At 41.6% G+C, this 19,660-nt stretch overlaps 1 protein-coding gene across 1 annotated transcript in view; it reads left to right on the top strand.

Annotated features, from left to right (window-relative positions):
• Adgrg4 (adhesion G protein-coupled receptor G4) overlaps positions 1 to 19,660 on the top strand; it is a 92,521-nt gene that overhangs the window by 36,114 nt on the left and 36,747 nt on the right. The window contains exons 7-11 of the mRNA XM_048457563.3: positions 317 to 480; positions 2,244 to 2,376; positions 4,395 to 4,513; positions 16,699 to 16,915; positions 18,132 to 18,294. Of these exons, the coding sequence (XP_048313520.3) occupies positions 317 to 480; positions 2,244 to 2,376; positions 4,395 to 4,513; positions 16,699 to 16,915; positions 18,132 to 18,294 (796 nt within the window). The remainder of the gene's footprint in view (positions 1 to 316; positions 481 to 2,243; positions 2,377 to 4,394; positions 4,514 to 16,698; positions 16,916 to 18,131; positions 18,295 to 19,660) is intronic.

Genomic DNA, 19,660 nt, shown 5'->3' with positions numbered 1-19,660 from the left:
TCTGTCTTCCCTATTAATTATTACAAACTCCTAGAGAAATCTCCTGGCTAGGCAATTTCAACATAATACAAATGTTGCAGACCATTCTTTTGAAAATAGGTTTTGAGTTGTCCTTTTTGGATGGATGCAAGAAAATTTATTAGAATACTTCCTTGTACTGTCTTTCATCATTTCTCAATGTCTATCATTTAGTGGCTATACAATATTTAATATTTATGGCCTACCAATGAGGGCAGCTCTATAGAATTTCGGCAACATCAGTCAAATTGCACTCTGGTGACCTGACTGTCGTGTTTCATTTTTGCCTTGTTTGTAGTTGTGCGTGTTGGGTCATTATAAAAGCCAATTCCTCTTTGGAACCAGCAGAACTGATGAGCAGAATCCGAATGAAGATATATGGAAATCTCACACATGCAAACTTTATGCAAGATCAGTTGACTCTACTGGTAAAGTCTGACCATGTTGTAGTGGAAAAGCTAGGTAATTCTTTTGGTAGTGTATTTCAACTAATGCACTTTTCTTATTATAAAACTCATAGTGAATATACTGTAAGGGTGCTAAGTTCAAAGGGAAGAAAAGGCTTATCTGTCTATGCATGCATGCATGCATGCATCATCATCTATCTATCTATCTATCTATCTATCTATCTATCTATCTATCTATCTATCCATCTATAGACAAGGTCTCCCTCTGTAGCCCAGGGTGGTTGGGAACTCCCTATAAAGTCCAAGTAAGTCTTTAACTCATTGAAACCCTCCTATCTCAGTCTCTGCCTCCTAAGGCTTATAGGTATGAGTTACTATGCCCAGCCAGGAAGTCATCTTTCCACATAAATTTATGCCCACATATTCTGATGACTCTTTTACATCTAAGACTTATAAATGAATAACAGAGACTTTCCAAGGGACTATTGGTCAGCTGTGACTATCAGCAGTGGCCGGTCTATGAGCAGTATGAGAGAATTGCCTCTCTGCCACAAAAACCTGGAAACACAGGGCGGGGGGGGGGGCTCCATCATTACACACAATACATGCCCTATAGATAATTGCTAATTTATTGACTGATTCAGCCAACCTATTCATCTTAGGAAATGATCTGAGCACTGTCCCAGATTTCCCTCATAGACGTTTTCTTCTCTAATTAGGAAAGCTTCAGTGGTAAAAGAGAAAGGCTACCGGGCCACTGTACCTCCTCCTTTCCGCTGCTGCCAGCTTTGTCCCTTTCCCCAGTAGACGGCTGTAAAAACTTTGAGTTAACACAGATGCATTAGAACAGTCTGTCCTTGACAGCCCGCTAATTAAATAGCAGAGGCTTGTGGTTACACGAGGTTAGAGTGGGTTGAAGGCAGAGAAGGGTAGAGGTCACAGTCAGAGCCCACCGTGTAAATGGCACTAATCAGTGTGTCCTGGAAGTGAGAAGGAGGTGTTTCCTTGCTTGTTCATAGAAAAGGTTGGACAGATCTGGCTGGGTCACTCTGCCACCATCTAAGGGAAAATTTCTGGAGTCCGGAACATGAATGCAGCAGGCACTCTGTAAGGAGTGGAAACTTTTACATAGACATCCTAGACCACATCTGTCTTAACATGACAAAATCTGAAAGGAAATGTGTGGCTCAGCAGCCTTCCATGACAGAGTTAGTCTTATCTTTCAGCACTGTTAGTAGAGACATCATGGCCCTGGGTGTATTGGTCATGGCAGACATACTGATGTTAGTGAAACCAAACCGCCCTGGGACCATTAAGAAGGAGGTGACTACCGTAGGGAAGAGATGTCTGCGCACAGTCTCCCGTGTTTCCATGGCAGAACAGTAACAACAGTGCATACTTTAAAAGAGAATCAGCAGATGGGGTCTCCAGATGTGTTACCTTAGTACCGCTTCGCTGCTTTGCTTTTTTTTCCTCCAATGCATAGCTAGCACTTTAAACATCAATTCCCAAATTGCATTATTTACAAGTATGAAATTGTCAAAGAACTTTTAAAAATGGGAAAGAGCAACCCCCACCCCCATCAATGGGCCTAATGAGAGGGACTAAACTCGAGGTTGCACTGAAAGGCTTATTTAAACAAAGGCTGACCTTAAAACTGGTTTCCATGAAGCTTTGTTTGTATGTCCTGGTTGAAACGGTCCTCTTGTATATGCTGATGGTCACGTGCAGGGTAATAATGATGGATCATAATGTATGTTCATCATACTTTTAAGTGCCTTTTGCCCTTGAAAATGGTGCATACATTTTTCTTTGTAGAGCCAGGAAAATGCGAAACAGATGAAACGCCTTCGAAATACAAAGGGACATATAAGTGGCCATTAACTGACCCTACAGAGACAGCCCAAGTAAGGTGCATTAAAAATGAGAATGGGAATGCCACAAGAATCTGGTATGTATCTGTGAAGCTCCAAATCCGAGTTTGTGTGCACCAAGGTCTGCTGCATTTGGGGGGTGTTTCTGTGTCCTTTTTTAAAGTCCCTCTCCTTCATCCCGACTGCCAATTCTTTTCCCTTCTCTCATCTTTTAGAGTCAAACATGCACACATAATGCAAATTTCAAGAGGACAAAATAGAAAACTCCCCCACGATCCCACCACCTCAACATAGCCAGTTGTAGGCTGGCAAGTGTTTGTGTTGCCTCTCCCCGCCAGCCCTCAATCTGGCCCTTCTCTGTATGCCTTTACATTTTCTGTAGTGGTTACCGTGGTTTACATACCAATAATGTAATTTACCCTTTCATTCAATAGTTTATCAAACATTTCCATGCTTAGGATCTATCTTTTCAATGATCAATTCGAAGGCAGCCTCAGCTGCTCTCTCGTTGATGGGCCATCATAATTTACCCCATCACTCCTCTATTGTTCGGTTTATCATTTCCCTTTTAAAATCATCAACCTTCTTTTCTTACTCTCCAATGTTAATGGCGTATGCCAAATAACTTAAATGGGCAAGAACAGAGGGGCAGCAGGTTTCAACCGAGGCTTAAAAGCCCTGATAGAAAGCCACATCTCTGCCTGTATCACCCCCACCCCTGCTTCCATCTAAGGAGTCAACAAAGCAAGCAGCTTTGGCAGCCACAGCTGGAGCTCACATAGAGCCTCTCCTTTGCAGTCCACTCCTTGGTACAAGCCCTTTGCTAGCCCTTGCCTACTATTAGAGCTGTCTCCATGCTTTCGCACAGGCTGCTACTCCCCAATGCCAGTTCACTATGTGGCCAGCATGATTTTCTGAAGTCTGGCTGATACCACAGCAGGCTTTTTGTTAAAGAATGAAGTCCAAACCTCTAGCATAGTCATCAAGACAGCAGGTTGCCTTTCCTGTCATCGCTTGGCTCCATCCCTTCACCATGCACTATAGCCAAAGATATAATTTGATACTGTGGACATGACTACTACTTCTTTGTGTCTCTTTCTCTGGCTGGGGGCAGCAGAGAGGTCTATGTCCTTCCTGTGCTAGGCTAAGCTCACTTTAAATGTTGAAAGCTCTCCTGAAGTCTCGTAACTCCAAGAGCTGAGACAGAATTGCTGTGAGTTTGAGATCAGTTAGCACTCCTTAGAAAGTTCTAGAACATCCTGGCTTACAGAGTAAGACCCTGTTTAAAACAAAAACAAACAATCCCCCAACAAAAAGCCCCACCCAATTCAAAACTCACCACTACCACAACAAACATACAAAGGAAGGAAGAAAGAACAAATGAAAGAAAGAAGGTAAGTTCTTCTTGTGCCGTGTTTTGATAGACTCAGTTTTGGTTACGCAACCCTTTCTCATATTTTGCACCAGTCAGAGTGAAAGATTGCGCAGTTTCAAGCTCCTAGTGAGGTTCAAGATCCTGTCCTGTTTGTGAATGCCTCCCTAGAGTCTGGGGATGCTGAGTGAGTGTATTGGCTTATTTGAACTGGCCAGAAGTAGATGAGGCACTGGTGAGGGTTGATAGCTCCTTAATCACTTGGAGACATGTACTATGTAGAGACAAGACTGTATTCCAACAGGAATTTCTCCTTAAAAGAGGCAAGAGAGGAAAGAGATGGGAAAGAGTCATATCTAGAGGGGCAGGCAAAGCCTCTTCACTGATTTTTGGTGATCTGACCCATTCCTAACTATTTGATTTCCATCTGTGTTATTTAAACACAAAAGCTGGGAATGGACACAAGAAGGCATACCATGGAGAAGTCCTCCTCCATTTGCTTTTATTTAATTGATTAATTAATTAGTAGTAATTATTATTCATTTTGTCCCAGTCTGGTCTGGATCTCATGGTGATCCTATTGTCTCAGCATCTCAAGTGTTGACATTATAGACATGAGCCACTGTACCCAGCTAGTACCATTTCTTTTAAGACTGCTCTTATTTATCCTTTCAATGAGAAAGCTGCTTCATGCCTCTTGTTCCTCTGTTCTATTTTTTGCAGTTCCATCAGCATCCAAACTGGCAAGTGTCAATGGGAAAAAGCAAAATTTAAGCAATGCAAGCTGCTTCAAGAACTCCCTGATAAGATTGTGGACCTTGCTAATATTACCATAAATGATGGTAAGACAGTTTTGCTCATGCCAGAGAAATCATGGGACCTCCCTTAGTTCAACTACTTGACCTGAAATAAGAGAGAGTGTAGTAAGAACTTACTCTATGAGAATTTACCTTACAGAAATTCCATTTTAGATGCCATGTGCTTATTGGTAAAGGGGGTTGTAGGGCAGGAACTAGGACTATCAGACTTTTCTGTTTTGTAGATTTTAATTTATATTTTTAATATTATTTTCCCTTTATTTTCCATATTTAAAAACTTTTAAGAGGATGTCCTTGTGGCACATTTCTTTTCTTTTGTTCTTTTCAAAAAAGAAAACAAACTATCTTTTTTTTTCATCTTACATTCCAATCCCAGTTCCCACTCCTTCCCCTCCTTCCATTTCTTTCACCTCCCCCCCCACCTCATCCTCACCTCAGAGAGGATTGCTTTGACGAAGGACCAAGACCCTCCCTACTATATATAGGATTCCAAAAAGCCAGTACAAGCAGCAGGGATAAATCCTGGTGCCACTGCCAGTGGCCCCATAGTCTGCCACAGCCATACAACTGTCACATTTAGAGTGCCCGATTTGGTCCTTTGCTGGTTCCTTCCCTGTCTGGCTGGAGTTGGTGAGCTCTCATTAGCTCAGGTAAGCTGTTTCAGTGGGTGTCCCCATCATGGTCTTGACCTCTTTGCTCGTATTCTCACGTCTCCCATTCTTCAACTGGACTTTAAGAGCTCAGTCCAGTGCTCTGCTGTGGGTCTCTGCCTCTGTTTCCATCAGTTGCTGGATGGTTCTATGATGACATCTAAGATAGTCATCAATCTGACTACAGGGCAAAGCCAAATTGGGCATCCTCTCCACTTAGGGTCTTAGCTGGGGTCATACTTGTGGATTACTGAGATTTCTCTAGTGCCAGGTTCTTGCTTGCCCCATAATGGCTCCCTCAATCAAGTTATCGTCTTTCTTGCTCTCATCTCTGTCCTTCCCCCATCTCGACTATCCTGTTCCCTCAAGTTCTCCTCCCTGCTCCCCTTCTCCCCTCCTCCTTGTCTTCTACCCTCTGTTCTTCCCCCAGCCCCAAGCCCAATTTTGTCAGGAGGTCTTGTCTATTTCCCCTTCCCAGGAAGATCTATTTATGTTCCTCTTAGGGTTCACCTTGTTACTTAGCTTCTTTAGGGTTGAGGACTATAGGCTTGTTATCCTTTGCTTTACAGCTAGTATCCACTTATGAGTGAGTACACACCATGTTCATCTTTCTGGGTGTGGATTACCTCACTTAGGATTTTATTTTAGTTCCATTTATTTGCATGCAAATTTTAAGATATCATTATTTTTTTTTACTGCTGAGTAGTACTCCATTGTGTAAATGTACCACATTTTCTTTATCCATTCTTTGGCTGAGGGGCATCTAGATTGTTTCCAGGTTCTAGATATTACAAATAATGCTACTATGAACATAGTTAAACAAATGTCCTTGTAGTACGATTGAACATCCTTTGGATAAGTTGTAAGGAGATTGCTTGTTCGTCCTGGCTTCCCAGAGCCAAAATAATCACACAGAAACTATATTAATTAAATCACTGCTTGTCCTATTAACTCTAACTTCTTATTGGCTAGCTTTTATATCTTGATTTAACCCATCTCCATTAATCTGTGCCTCACAAAGGGATCATGGCCTACCAGCAAGTTTCTGGCGTCTCTCCGGCAGGGTTACATGGCTTCTCTCTACTTGGCCTTTGTTCTTCCAGCATTCAGTTTAGTTTTCATCACCTACCTCTATACTCTGCACAGGACCAAAACTGTCCTTTATTAATCAATGGTATTCACAGCATACATCACCTGTTTGATTGTTTTTTTTCTATTTTCTTGGGTTTCTTTAGGAGATTTGTTGATTTCTTCCAATTTTTTGTTTTTTTTTCATCCATTTCTTTAAGGGATTTTTTCTTTTTTTTTAAAATTTATTTATTTATTTGTTTATAAAAATTTCCACTTCCTCCCCTCATCCCCATGCCCTCCCATTCCCCCCACTCCCTCTCCTACTCTCCCCCACTCCCTCTCCTCTTCCCTCTCCAGTCCTAAGAGCAGTCAGGGTTTCCTGCTCTGTGGGAAGTTCAAGTTCCTCCCCTCTCCCTCCAGGTCTAGGAAGGTGAGCATCCAACCAGACTAGGATCCCAAAAAGCCAGTACATGCTGACAAAACAAGACCCAGTGCCATTGTCAATGGCTTCTCATTTTCTCTTTAAAGGTCTCCATCCTCATAAAGTTACATTTAAAATTGTTTTCTTCTGCTTCTTCTTAGTTAGACTGATCAAGTCTTCCTGTTGTGTGACCACTGGCCTCTGGTGTTACCATGTTGCTTTTTATGTTGTTGAATGAATTCTTGCATTTGCGTCTGCCCATCTCTTCCTCCAATTGGTGTCTTTGCCTCTTCGTCCAATCCTTGAAGTTGTTGTTCATGCCTTTGGAAACTGTTGTTGGTCTGCTGTGCAGTGTCACTGTCTGTGTCTCAGGGAACTGCGGAGGTCTCTCTTGACCTGCTCTCTTGGTCCCCTCTGTGTAGTCACAGCCTGTGCTTCAGAGTTCATCTGAGCTTACGGGGGATAGGAGGGTTTGGAGGTGGAATGGGACTTGTAGCATACAGTCTCCAATTGGTGGGATGGGGGTGTCGTAGCAGTCTACCTGCAGGAAGCTTGCCTGCTGGCTGGCTAGAGAAGCTGAGGCAGGTGGGGGAGGGGCCTCGGGTTTTGCCTAGAGTGTGGCATGACCCACTGGGTGGGTGATCACTCACTTCTTCATCCTTTCTGTGTAGTTGCAGCACAGCTTTAGAAGTTCAGTCCATTATCATCACGGCAGGGAGCATGTCAGCATTCAGGCAGACATGGTGCTGCAAAGGCAGCAGGATGTTGGCTCAGCACATTTCTAGAATCCTAGCACTTGGGAGGCTGAGGCAGGAAGATCCTGGGCTCAAGGCCAGCCTTAGCCACATAGTGAGAGAATCTGTTTCAAAAACAAAATAAAACAGCAAGTACACACACACACAAAACTCCTAATTCAGGGATTTATCAATTACAAAGAAACAGAATGCTCCAATGGATATTACAAATATCACAATATTTTACAATTACAATCTTCAATTTTATAAACAATTTGGGCAGTGTAAATTAGTGTTAAGCATAAATTCTGGAAAATGGGATTGCTTGGGTCAATCATATAATATCAAAATGCTCTTTTTACTAGTTGTATCTATTTATAATCCAGTCCACAGGTTGTGGAAGTGCCTGGTTCAGGACACCTTCATGAACACAGCGATAATGTGTTAAAAGTTATCAAGCTTTAGAGTCTTGGGTGATTTGATAAGCAAAATCTGATATTTCAAAGTAATGTTAAAACTTTTTCGTGGTGGTATGTACAGGTTCCCCCGTTTAGCAAATACAGTCTAGTGGGTCACCTTATTCAGTGAAGTTTTCCTCAGTAACTCAGTTGTGCAACCAGCATTGTGAATTCTATACAGGGGATTTGTAACAAAGGACCATTTCATTATCCAAATTGCTGTAATGTTAGCATAACCTCTATTTCCTTCTTCCCACAGTTCCTGGCAGCCACCAAACCACTTTCTACCTGTGTGAATTTTGCTTATTGTAGGCATCTCAAAATGTTGGTGAAGTTTCTTTATATTGCAACCTGGGCCATTACCCCATTCTAAATAGTTAAATAATACTGAATTAAATTGACCTATATCACATTTTATTAGTCAGTTATCAGTTGATGGGCATTTGATTGGCTGCATGTTGGGGTATTTTTTATAGACAGATTGTGAATATTTGTAGTGCAAATGGCTAGTAGACATGTTTTCTTCTCTTAGGACATACTGAAGAGTACAATTCTGAAGTCGTCTGGTAACTCTATACTTAGCTTTTGAAGGAACTGCAAAGCTGTTTCCCACAGCTGCTGAGCCATTTTGCATCCCTGCTGACACCATTCGAAGGTTCCAATTTCCTCCTGTTGTTGTGAACACAAGCCCATCTTTTAGTTACAGCTGGTACCAGTGCCTTCTCTCCCCATCATGCAATACATTTACTCTGGATTTTCGTAATTTAGGTCTTTTCTCTTGATGTCCTGCTCAGTCTAGGAAAGAGAGTTTGAATTGTTCATAAGATCTGTTTGTCTAGAAGAGAAACAGGTTAAGAGCAATAGCTAGTCTTTTGAGATAGAGTTATATTAGGTATAATTTGTACCCCCAAATATGATCTTGCCTCAGCCTCCTAAGTGTGGAGATACCAGTCATATACCACTATACCCAGCAACAGCAACAGCAACAAAGAAAATCTAGAGTTCCTCTGTTGCTTGCCACACATGCACACACACTGGTGAGACAGGTAGCTTTGTTAAAATGGATGATGCTACCTTGACCCAGCTGACACTTTGGGGTTCACGCTTGACACTGCACAATGCATATCCTAGTGAGGGTCTCTACAGCTGTGGTAAAAATACCACGACCCAAAGCAGCTTGGGGAGGAAAGGGTTTATTTCAGCCTATAACAACTCTCAGGCCACGCTCCATCACTGAGAGAAGTCAGGGCAGGAATTCAACACAGGAACCTGGAGGCTGGAACTGAAGCAAAGGCCACGGGGAAATGATGCGTACAGGCTTGCTCGGTCTTCTTTCTCATACATGTGGTGCCACTTGCCCAGGGATGGCAGTACTCACAGTAAACTGGGCCATCCCACACCAATCACTGACTAAGAAGGTGCCTGAAAGACTTACTTGTGGGAAAGTGTGATGGAGCCATTTTCTCAACTGATCCCAAACGACACTAACTTATATAAAGTTGCCATAAAATTAACCAGAACTAACCAGGACAGTGTATACCAGTAACTATAAGTATAAAAGGGCTTGACATATCCATAGAATCACACTCCTTCAAGGCTTCATTATAGTACATTTATGCATTCTGCATTCCTTTCCCCCTCTGGTCTCTGGCACTCAGTGGTCTTTTTTTAAAAAAATCTATTTCTTTTATTTATTTATTTATCAAAAGTTTTCACCTCCTCCTCTCCTTTCATTTCTTTCCCCCCTCCCCCTCCCTCTCCAGTCCTAAGAGCAGTCAGGGTTCCCTGCCCTGTGGGAAGTCCAAGGTCCTTCCCCCTCCATCTAGGAAGGTGAGCATCCAAACAGACTGGGCTCCCACAAAGCCCGTCCATGCAGTAGAATCAGAACCCAGTGCCATTGTCCTTGGCTTCTCAGTCAGCCCTCATTCTCAGCCACATTCAGAGAGTCTGGTTTGGTCACATGCTCCATCACTCCCAGTCCAGCTGGTCTTCATGAGCTCCCATTAGATCAGTCCCACCGTCTCAGTGGGTGGACGCACCCCTTGCGGTCCCGACTTTCTTGCTCATGTTCTTCCTTCTTCTGCTCATCATTTGAACCTTGGGAACTCAGTCCAGTGCTCCAATGTGGGTCTCTGTCTCTATCTCCATCCATAGCCAGATGAAGGTTCTATGGTGATATGCAAGATATTCATCAGTGTGGCTATGGCACAAGGCCAGTTCAGGCACCCTGTCCTCTGCTGCCCAATGAACAAGCTGGGGACATCTCCTTGGATATCTGGGAACCCCTCTAGAGTCAAGTGTCTTGCAAACCCTAAAATGACTCCCTTAATTAAGATATCTACTTCCTGGCTCCTATATTCACCCTTCTTCCATCTCAACCATCCCATTCCCCCAAGCTCTCCCCAATCCTCCCATTCTCCCTTCTCTCTCCCCATCCCCCCTTACCCACACCCCACCCCACCCCCATGCTCCCAACCCCTGCCTGGCAATCTTGTCTACTTCCAATATCCAGAAGGATAACTATATGATTTTTTTGGGTTCACCTTCTTATTTAGCTTCTCTAGGATCACGAATTATAGGGTCAATGTCCTTTAATTATGGCTATAATCCACTTATGTGTGAGTACATACCATATCCCTCTTTTTGGGTCTGGGTTACCTCACTCAGTAAAGTGTTTTCTATTTCCATCCATTTGCATGCAAAATTCAAGATGTCATTGTTTTTTACCGCTGAGTAAAACTCTAATGTATATATGTGCCACATCTTCTTTAACCATTCTATTGAGGGGCACCTAGGTTGTTTCTAGGTTCTGGCTATCACAAATAGTGCTGCTATGAACGTAGTTAAACAAATGCTTTTGTAGTATGATAGGGCATCTCTTGGGTATATTCCCAAGAGTGGATCAATGGTCTTTTTTGTTATCTCCATGGTTTTGTCTTTCCCAGAATGTAGCATAGTTGAAGTCATGCAATGTGAACCCATTTTAAGTTGACTTCTTGCTCTTAGCAGTGTACAGTTCCACTCCCCTTTGTCTCGTTATGGTCTGCAAACTCATTTCTTTTTAGTAATGACTAGTATTCCATTGCCTGGATGTAGGACAGTTTATCTATTCTCCTACTTGAGGGCATATGGTTTGCTTCTAAGTTTTTTTCTTTCCCTACATCCTCTGCAGTATTTGCTGCTGTCAGTGTTTTGGATTTAGGCCATTCTAATAGCTGTATGTTATTACTTCATTGCTTCTTTAATTTGGAGCTCCCCAGTGACATATGGATTGAGTATCTTTTCATATGCTAGTCTGTCATCTACATTGTTTTTTGGTGAAATATATGCTATACTCTGAATGTTTCTGCTACTACTCCAACCCCCGCCAAATGTTTATGTTGACATCCTAATCGCAGAGTGATTGGGGCATTTGAAATGTCATGAGTGCTGGTCTTTTATGAATAGAATTTATGTTTCTCCTAAAGAGACCTGAGAAGCTTTGTTTTTCCTCTTCCACCATGTAAGGTTACAGTGAGAAAGGAGCTTCTTTGAACTAGGAAGTAGGGCCTGAAAATATAGGAAATCTATTTTCCTCATAGAATTTCAATTTCTGCATAGCTTTGTAGATATGGCTAGCTGTACTGCCAGATTGGGTCTCTGCCTCAATGAATGGCCATCAGTTTAGGCATAAGCAACATAGCACCTTACAGAAGGACCAAAGAATTGACTGGAAGGCAGAGGACTGTCTTCCTCATGGAATATTTACTCTTGAGCTCCTTGAAAAAGAATATGTGGCCGAGTTAAAAAAGTGAGCCCACCTCTGATGTCCTACAGGTGAAATCGTGGATCAGGGCGGGAGGTGGTGCTGCAGGTTGTAGTGAGTGGGTGGAAGGACAAAGGACCTGTTGCAGGCTGATTTTCCTCTTTCTGAGTGACACGTTGTCTTTAGACATGCTAAATAAGAATTTTCTCTTGTGGGAGAAAAAGTCAACACATTATAGTTGTATTTCAGTTGTATTTTAATGAATAAAGTCAACCTGAAGATCTGAAAAGCAAAGCAGCCAGGCACTGGCTCTTACCTTGACCTCAGTCTGAAATGGCGATCCTGCCTCCAGGGATCTCAAAATGAGACTGTGTCTGAGAGCTGTCTCCTCCCATTTTATGATAGTCTTTAGTACTGGGATTAAAGGTGTGCACCACTGGAATTAAAGGCATGTACCACCCGGTTTCTGTGGCAACTAGTGTGGCTATTGGAATTAAAGGTGTGTGTCATTGTGGCTACTGGGATTAAAGGTGTATGCCATTGCTGTCTGCTTTGTGAGGCTGGCCAGTGTGGCTGTTTTACTTTCCCGTTCCCCAGGCAAACTTTATTTATTAAAATACAAATGAAATGCCACTACAACACATAGCCATAACAAGAACAAAAGCACTGTACTGGCTTGAGAGTTTTAGAAAATTAATTGAGAAGTTGCAAGGAGAACGAGAACAGTCGGATGGATGGTGGCTTTAATGCTTACAAGTGAAAAGTGAACCAGAAGCCTACTAGCTTTGGAGGGATCCTCTTCTTCTTAAGTAGGAAACTTAACAGCGATTGAGTACAGGGTAAAGGAAAGAAATGAACTCATATTGAAACAATTTATTTTCTTTCTTATTTAATTTTGGTGACAAACATTAGGTCTCTAAGATGGAGAAAAACTCTATAGTTCTCCCATATAAATACTTGCTCGACTTAACTCCCTTATATTACACTGTTAGGAAAAGGACTTCATCCTTTCAAAGTTCTTTGAGTTCTGTTTACTCCCCTGGTTTTGTTAGTCACATGATGCTGAAGCTATACCAGACCCGGATGAAGCTGACTGCCATTTTCCAGCGTCATGGCAGGCAGGACAGTGAGCAATTGACAGAGAATAGGGGCGGGGGCGGTCTCAGGGATGAATAAATGCCCGACCTGTGCGAGATTCTGAGTTCTACCTCCTGATCAAGGCAGAAGGCCAGCAAAGCCTTTTCAACCCCCAACCATGTAGAGAAAAGAAATGAAAGGCTAAAGTAGGTGTAGTGAAAAGTCATGCTACAGCACTCGAGTTCCAGAGCCAGAAAGGGTTAGATGGTTGTCTGTCTTCATATCTTAATCTGCGTGAAGGCGCTAATATAAATTACTGGATGAGGTTATTAATATTCCACTGTTATATAGCTCATCTTCAAAATGCCAAACATCATTTCATCCACTCTTTTACCACTGAAGCTGGATGCTTAATGTGATAGAATTTTGACAGTAGCAACATTGTCAGTTATGGGTTTAATTTTTTTTTGTATTTTTTTCTTCTCTGATTCAACAATACTGACTACAGTTTCCGCTCCCTCCACTCCTCCCAGTTCTCTTCCCAAACACACACACACACACACACACACACACACACACACACACACACACACCTCCCCTCTTGCTCAGATATACTACTCTGTTTCCCTTTGGAAAAGAACAGACCTCCAAGGGATATCAACCAAACATGGCATAACAAGTTACAAATCCTTATATCAAGGCTGAACGAGGCAATCCAATTGGAGGAAAAGGGTCTCAAGAGTAGGCAAAAGAGTCCAATGTTTAAAGGGACTGAAGTATAGGTATTCTTTTTCTTGGTGCATTGTCATTTAGAGTGCTTTCTCACAGAACATGGTTATTGTGTTTTGAGAAGTTCGGTAGTATTCTGAGAAATATTTTATCAACCAATTCTATCCTAAAGGGGATAGAATTAATGATTTGTAACATTTGCTATTATTTTTCAATTTTGGAATTTTTTTTGAGACAGGGTTTCTCTGTGTAACTCTGAATGTCCTGGGACTAACTCTGTAGACCAGGTTGGCCTCAAACACAGAGGTCTGCCTGCCTTTGTCCCCTGAGTGCTGGCATTAAAGGAGTGTACCACCACCACCTGGCACATCTGATATTTTTATAATGTAATATTCTCAGGGAAAATATAAGCTCTATCATGTAGTCTGTGAACTGTGAAGTCAACGAGGGGTGTACACAGAGACAATGGGGGTAAATAGTCCCAAATGTATCAATGAAATGTAGCCAAATAATTAACAAATGGTGGGTTTTAAAAAATCTTCATTGTCTTTTATAGAATTTTATTGTAAGTGTGTATAATTTACATTTAATGGTGCCTGCATTTAATAAGCAGACCACAAAATTTCCCAGAAACTCACAAATTGCGTTCTTCCAAGCTTACACAAACTGACTCTAGTACACACTGGATTCCACCCACCTTTGAAGCCAAGTCAGTGGAAGAGGCCATGTGCAGGGAGTGCCAGCCCCAGCTCCAGATGGTCACATGCTTAGCATCAGCTGCTTGGTGTGAGAGAACGTTCTAGGCCAGTGTAGCCTTCAGATGGGCCCAGCGCTGGCTTTAATTCTACTGGACCTACTTGGGAAGTCCCAATAGAGAGCTGCTCAGTTGAGCCCACTCAATACCCAGAACCACAAGAGATAATGATTCACTTCTGGGTTGTTAAAAAGTGTGTGTGTGTGGGGGGGGGTGGTTTGTTAAGCAGCGCTGGCTCAGAGCAATAGCTCAGTTAAAAAAAAACCACACTCCTATTGTTTTGATTGTTACATTTATTAGCGGATTAACTGAAACAATATTTCAAGCTATGAGAATCCATTCTATAACTTTTAAAGGAAGATTCCTTTTTACTCTTGCTTAGGAACCTAGAGTTGTTTTTTTTTTTTATACAATGACTATCATCCGTCCTGAAGTTCCCTTAACAACATATAACTCCGGATGAGAAGTCTGTAATTGCTTTCCTCGGTGCAGTCTGTCCCCTATTGGCCTGTTGTTTCCTGTCACCGTGGCACAGCAGGGACAGCGGGAAGTGAAGTCACACCACTGAAGTCCACAGAATCATGACTAGGCAGCTCTGGCGACTTCATTTCCAACCAAGCCTGAACAACTTAATAGCAACAGCAGAAAGACAGGGGAAAGGAGCTCACAATGTTTTTCCTCCACCACTAATTGTGTTGTTTTCTTAACTTCTTTTCAAAGTTTTATGCTACATTTGTGTGTGTGTGTGTGTGTGTGTGTGTGTATGTACACAACTTGAAAGAGTTGGTTCTCTGCTTCCACCATGTGAATCCTAGGAATCCAACTCAGGTGGTCAGGCTGGGCAGCAAGTGCATTTACCCACTGAGTCATCTCCCAAGCCGGTGACTTCTCTGTGTCTGAATGAATCATAAGATAGATATTAACAGGGACAAAATATCAATTTAGAATCAATTTCCTTCCTTTGTATCTCCTCAGACAAAACACTGACAATGCTTGTGAACTTCTTTCTACCTAAGCCCTGGGTGAGTTGGGGTAATGGACAGCTTGAGAAGGCCTTGCTTAGAATTGCCGAACTTCCGTTGATGAGCTCAGAGTTGCTTATGAAATGAAAAGACTAATGGAAGAAAACTTAAAAAAAGAAAATATTCTGGGAATAACAATGTGTGGAGCTTGAGGTAGGGAGGAGGAGAAAGAGGAGGAGGAGGAGGAGAAGGAGGAGGAGGAGAGGAAGTGAATTTTGTACTCAAATTGTTTTCTTTTCCCAAACACAGCTGCTTATTCTTAATATGAGTTGTATTAAATTTGCCATGAGTGCTCTTGCAAGTGCTCTCTCTCCCTCTCTCCAGAATCTTTCTCAATAGATCAATTCTTCTTCAATTTCCCCCTGCATATTTTGGTTGCTGGGTTTTAAGTTAGGAAGATGTGACCAGGATGATCAGCTTTATGTGGATTATAGTGAAGTAATATCTAGTTTGCATTGTATTTGTTTAATGGTTTTCTTCACTTTAAAAGGGGGGTTGATGACTCGAGGAAAAAAATGATTTAAACAAGCATTTATGAGACAACTAAGGATTATCTGAACGCTGATTGGACATTTGTTTTGGTGTTGTAAATATTATTGGCATTTTTCTTCTTAATTTTAATTTAATTAGGATAATGGTTAAAACAAAAGTTGTTTAAATTTAAAGATATGTATTAAAATGTTTGTGGGGGAAGCCATAGGATATGTGGATGGGGCAAAAGTGGGTGAGAGAGGATATAAGAGGATATAATTTTTTTTTTTATTTTTCGAGGCAAGGTTTCTCCGTGAAGGTTTGAAGCCTGTCCTGGAACTAACTCTGTAGACCAGGCTGGCCTCGAACTCACAGAGATTCAACTTCCTCTGCCTCCTGAGTGCTGGGATTAAAGGTGTGCACCATCACCACCCTCCATAGAGAGGATATAAATTAAGATTAGCCTTCCACTGACATGTGTTGAAGCTGGGTGTTTCATAAAGTACGTGGCGATTCATTAGACTATTCTTTTGCTTTCTGAATATGCTTGAAAATTTCCATAATAAAAAGTGAAGAAAAAAGTGGGCGAGCTAATAGCTATTGTTCTTCCTCCTTAGAAAATCTAAATTAATTGCTTCTTATCATGTGGCCCATATTTTCTTTCTACCTGTGGATTGCCTGTTCTTGACAGGGAATAGTAATCACTACCCCTGATTGTGAAAACTTAGACTCAATGTTTGCTGATATTTGAATATAGGTGGGATCTTAACTTGAGCCAACACTCAAAAGTCTTAATTAGCATCAACCTTCAAGATAATTCTTCAGTGACAAAAGGATTCCCCCTAGTGCATTTGAAATCAGAGTTAATGAAGACAAAATTGGCTTTCATTCTTTCTGGAACTGTGTCTATTGGAGAACTTGAGATTCAATAGCTTCCTTTGGTGTACTTTGCTCACTTGATGTGTGTTCCATTCACTGCCTTTTCTCTTTAAAGGGGAGGAGGCCGTCCAGTGTAGCCTAACACTAAGGGCAGAAGTGAAGGTTTCCATTTCCATTTTTCTCCCCCCCCCCCCGCAGAGAATGCAGACGAAGTCGCAGAGCACATTTTAAATCTGGTGAACAAGTCTACAGCTCTGGATGAAGAAGAGACAAAGATCATTGTTTCTAAAGTAACTGACATTTCCAACTGTGATGATATAAGTGCCAACCTAACCCAGATGATACTCCAAATCATCAGCACAGTGATGGAGAAGCAAAGCGATTCAGCTTCCAACCTGCCTCCAGCAAGCAATAAGTAAGTCAGAATGCTTGGCTCAGAGACACGGCTTCATGAAACTTAGGCGTTATTGTATTACTTTTTCAGCAACCAGGCAGTTATGAATTGACAGGGTCCAGTGTAGTGGATAGAACCATTTGAATATGAACAAACTCTCAGTGATAATGACTCTTCAGATAAATCCTTATTCAAAACCCAGTCTGAAATCCTTCCAACTGCTGTACTTTTCTATAAAATGCATCCAAACCACAGAACCCTGAAAAACGTAGAAATTGTTCTGATTGATACTTTCTCCCTTAGTCAATAACCAACTCTTTGTTTTCCCCTTGAGAAGTTGACTTCTGAGTGTCTTATTTTTATTTACTCATTTCATTATATTTTTATTTATTCTTTGAAAACTTTCTATACATACCCAATATAGTTTCATCCCTCTCTCTGTCTTTCTGTCTCTCTGTCTCGCTTTCTCTCTCTCTCTCTCTCTCTCTCTCTCTCTCTCTCTCTCTCTCTCTCTCTCACACACACACACACACACACGTATGTGTGTATTTATCTCACTACTCCTTCCAACTCCTCCTAGTGATCTTTCTCCACCTTATAGGTAGTGTTAATTGGACACAAGAGGCTATTCATAACAACACTAAAGAAGACATCAACTTTTATATGAAGCACTATCTATACACCCTTAAACCTCTTAAAATATTCTAGTAGAATCAATGGATCCATCCATTTCTCCCTCCCCCAGGTCTACTGTCAGTTCCCTCCCCTGTGCATCTGCTCAAGCTCCTATTCCAGACCCCCGCTTCCACTGTTGCCCCTCTGTGCCCCATTTTCTATATTACAGTCACCGCTGTGCTTCACTGTGCACATCAGATCATACATTGCTCTTCAAACCTCTTGGCGGCATTCCTTTATAGGTTAAATAAAATCTGAACTTGTAAGGCAAATGAGGCCCTGAGAGATGTGACTTTATAAGAGATAAGATACATGCTATTTTACTACCTCTGACTTTGCTTGCAAGGGGACCGAAGCTCTAGGAGGTCATTTTGTTCACCCCGACAGAAGTTAGAGGCACTGAGATACAGACCTCTGTCTGCTGGGCTCCAAAGTCAGGGCTCTTACTAAACACCATCAAGATGACAATGAAGTAACCAAGCAAAGCTTTGCAGTGAGACATCGTGGGAGGATGAGTTTTATCACGGCAGAAAGAGTGCTGTTTGCCTGTGATTCCTTTCAGTATCCTGAGGATAATTGAGCGTGCTGGTCACAAGATGGAGTTTGTGGGGAGAACGGCAAATCTCACTGTGGCCAGACTGGCTTTGGCTGTGTTAAGGGTGGACCACATGTTTGAAGGTATGGCCTTCAGCATCCGTGCCTCTGAAGAAGTCACAACCCCCCAGGTGAGTGCAACTCAGGAAACTGAGAGCCAGGCAACCACATGTATGCTGTTCTAGATCTTTACCCATGAAAGTCTTAGGAAAACCAAAGTGCACCCTTGGAAACTATTAACCTGAATGGGAATATTAGAAAACATCGAGATGCCAGGGAAGACTTGTGTATAATCAGTGGTAGGTTAACATCTTAGTTGTACTGGTGTCTGTGTGGTGTGCAATGATGCCACAGTTGACTCTGTCACCTAAAATCATTCCAAATATTAGTTGACTGTTGACTATCATGTAGGGAGAACTTATTGGATGTTGGATGTTACACTATTTAGTATTGTTGGAACATATAAGGTAAAAGGAAAGTCAAAGAATGTGCCCAAGGACACATAGCCTAACAATTAAGCTGGAACTTGGACCTATGTTTGGCTGCATTTAAAGTCGGGGCTGAACTTAGATAACAGAAGCACATGACAAATGTCTCCTGTGATGGGGATGTTAGTTACCCTGATTCATCACTCTGTATCCCAAAGATAAATGCAACCATTATATACCAATTATAAAAACTCTCAGCTCCATCCAGCAGCACTTCAGCCTCTGGTGGGTCGCAAACTATTCCAGAGCAACTTGAGGGACCGGATTTTATTTTTACACCTTAAAAATGATAAATTTATGTATGGGAAAACATACAAATCCTAAGTCCATGGTCTCTGAGTTTAGCTAAGGCATATGTACACATAGCCCTACACTCTCTCAAGATTAGACTATTGCTATTGCTCCTGAAAGACCCTCACTTTCCTCCAGGGCCATCACCATCAGCACATTTTCCTGGATCATTTGTTTCTGCTCTAGATCTTTATAACTCCAAAATGAATCATGTGGTATATACGTGATTCTCTTCTTCCATATACATTACATTGTTTTGAAATTAATCATTTTGTTTTCCATATTAACCACTCAAAATTAGTCATTTTGTTTTTACTGATGAATTTATTGCTGATGAATAATATTTCATTGAATAAATATATCGTGCACATTTTAATTTATTCTACTATTTCTGTATATTAGGTTGCCTCCAGTTTGCAGGTACTACAAATAGTGCTCCTGTGAACGTTTGCATAGAAGTTTTTGTGTGGACATGTTTTCATGTGTCTTGGACAAATACTTAGAAATTGAGGAGCTGGCTCATAGGGTATATACTTATACAAATTCCCACGTTCTTTTCTCCTGTGGCTAATGATGGACAGGAAGCTTTCATTTTCATCTTGATTGCTCACATAACTTCTTTGTTGACTTAGCTGTCAAAGTCTTTTGTTTGTATTTTAATTGGCTTGTTGTTCTTTACAACTTTCCTATCATTTTCTCAGTGGTGTCTTTTCATAGG

This window comes from Myodes glareolus, chromosome X, assembly GCF_982192425.1.
Source record: "Myodes glareolus chromosome X, mMyoGla1.1, whole genome shotgun sequence".
Classification (NCBI taxonomy): Eukaryota; Metazoa; Chordata; class Mammalia; order Rodentia; family Cricetidae; genus Myodes; species Myodes glareolus.
Note: the sequence above shows the minus strand (reverse complement) of the source record. Positions and strands in the feature narration are given on the sequence as shown.